Raw genomic sequence first — 2,537 nt, 5'->3', positions numbered from 1 at the left:
TCATGAAAAGTGATGAAATTTACAAAGTTCCCACAACGTGTATAATATCATCGGGTATCTAAATTAAATAGAAACTAGAATTTGAACTTTGCTCTCTTCTCTTTCGCTTTCTCTCTTAGAAACGTCTAAGCCCGTTTCATTCCAGTTGCAGAAGATAAAATAAGTTCTATATATTTTTAGCTCGACATACATACATAATACATATCGCGCGTGTGGACAATGCACACGTGATAGATTTGCATTTACATTTTAATCTCGCCGAGAGTAGCATTTGCTGTGAAATCGGTGATATTCGCAAAGTACAAAAAAAAAAAAAGATAACAAAATAAAACGTAAAAACACAAAGAAGTCGTTGTTTTATCAAGAAATCTCCGCGCGAGGAAAGCTTTTCGTGAAGTGATATTTTTGATAAAAGGCAAAGATAAAAAGTGACCAACGCCAACGAGAGCGATCCCGTTGAATCGCATCGTGTATTTTTTCATTGCGCAATTCGTAAACATGCATTTTTTTTCCGTTATGAATCATAAACACGCGGTTTTAACTATCACTCTTTGACTGGAAGATGCAGTCTTCCGGCGAATACTCTCTCGAAAAGTTTCCGATCCATAGTGGCCGCCGGTTATTGCCTGTACAATTACACGGTATAAATTGAACTCGTGGTTTCATCGCACGTGGAACGATCAGTTTGTGGAAACGGATTTTCACGAAAACTCGTGGAAAAGCTCGTCATAGCGAGATCGCGATGTGAATACTCCTAACAGATCATCACGCAAAATTTACATGATATTCAATAGTTAATACAATATGGAATTCTCATACTTGTTAGAGTCACATATAGCTGACATTAACAATTTAATAATTTTAGCATAGTGTGAATTAGTGCGCACGATGAATTTATAATTAAACTACAAATTATATTTATCCCAAATTTTAACGTCGAAAGAAATATATTCGTGTACTCATTTAAAATTGTCGATCTTCAAAAACATTTATTTATGAAAAAATGATTACTATTTTACGAGTTTTATATTCGAGATGTGAAGTAAAAAAAAAAAAGCTACATAGATAATGCAGTAGGTGTGAATGCAAAATTAATCGGAGAAATGTTCGTAACTATATTCATAAAAATATTTCCTCGAATCGAATGAAAAGTATTTATACATTTTCCGATAAATAAATACTTCGCGAAAAAAGTGCGCTTACATAGCGTTGTATTTTTATCGATTTATTTATTCAATTATTCGAATATTGGGCGTATTCATCGGGCACTATAAATCATTAAACGTATTTTCCAAATTATATATATATATATACAAGCTTTTCGTCGTAATTCTGTTTTGGCATCGAAATTTCATCACGATACCATTATCGATCACTACAAAATGAAAAAAAAGAGGAAAGATTACGCGCGTGAAAAATTTTTTTAACCATTCTTCCCACTCTCCTTCCCTTCCGCCACGTTCGATTCATTACTTTTCGACCCTTCCAGATTTATGCTTCATTCAAATGAGCGTGCGAGCGAGGTCGACGGAAAAATGGAAAGAAGATACACTCACTCGAGCAAGTGGACGTAAAACAAAACGGCGCCAGGCAGCACGAGATCGTCGCTGCCGACCGTCCATCGTCTGCCGAACGCGATCAGGCTCGGCATCCTGCAGCGTCGCGGATAACGGCGACATAACCTACGCCGCACGACGCGACGCGACGCGACGCGACGCCGTCATTCAAGAAGACGCGGCCGTGAACGCACTAACCGACCGACCGACGAAGAGCGCGAACATGAACTGAAGAAGACGCGTTAAAGGTTGAATGAACGGACGGACGAGGCGGACCGGATCGAACCAATCAGCTGATCGGCCGCACGAAACGCTGAAACGCGGAATGGCACCACATGCGATTTCGCGTAATACGCGAAATTCGCACGAAAAAGTATTTAATTAAAGTATTAGAGAAAATGATACGTTTCGTCCGATTATTATATCCTATCCTGCAATCTCGTTAACGTGCATTTTATTTAAATTGTCACATTTAATTGTCGCAGTTATAATTAGTGGCGGATATAAAGGTAATTAAGTGCTAATCTGAAAGTCGAATTTCAAAGAAATGACATTCCCGGAAAAATATTTTACAACAATTTCTTTTGTGTGAAGTAGGAGAAAGAGCTGTTTTTTTTTTTTTTTTTTTTTTTACAAGTGCATAGAATGACTTTGAAGTTCGATTTTAAAGGTATCTGACAAGTTACATTATTTTTTGGTCACATCGATGTCTTTGTCAATTAGAATTGAAAAATATAAAAACGCGGAATCGCTTAATAATTCGAGAATCGATAAAAGCAAAATGGAAAACTTATTAGTAATAAAATCTCCCAAAAAAATTTAATAAATAGTTTATAGAGAGCTCGTCGAATTTGGAGTTGTACTCTACAGACTCTTGAAGCTTTTCAATATTTCGGTCATGAAACGACTGGCTATCGAATGGAACACGATTACACGGTCAATGAAAATGAAAATAAACGATCGTCTTTTCTTTCAGCTCCG

General features: G+C 36.8%; 1 protein-coding gene across 1 annotated transcript in view; it reads right to left on the bottom strand.

The window, feature by feature from the left end:
• LOC108756145 (sn1-specific diacylglycerol lipase alpha) overlaps nucleotides 1-1,765 on the bottom strand; it is a 38,949-nt gene extending 37,184 nt beyond the window's left edge. Inside the window, exon 1 of the mRNA XM_018499746.1 lies at nucleotides 1,557-1,765. Within this exon, the coding sequence (XP_018355248.1) occupies nucleotides 1,557-1,651 (95 nt within the window). The 5' untranslated portion in view covers nucleotides 1,652-1,765. The remainder of the gene's footprint in view (nucleotides 1-1,556) is intronic.
• Nucleotides 1,766-2,537: the final 772 nt, after the last annotated feature.

This window comes from Trachymyrmex septentrionalis, unplaced genomic scaffold (genome assembly GCF_001594115.1).
Source record: "Trachymyrmex septentrionalis isolate Tsep2-gDNA-1 unplaced genomic scaffold, Tsep1.0 scaffold95, whole genome shotgun sequence".
NCBI classification, from domain to species: domain Eukaryota; kingdom Metazoa; phylum Arthropoda; class Insecta; order Hymenoptera; family Formicidae; genus Trachymyrmex; species Trachymyrmex septentrionalis.
This window is presented reverse-complemented; position numbering and strand designations above follow the sequence as displayed.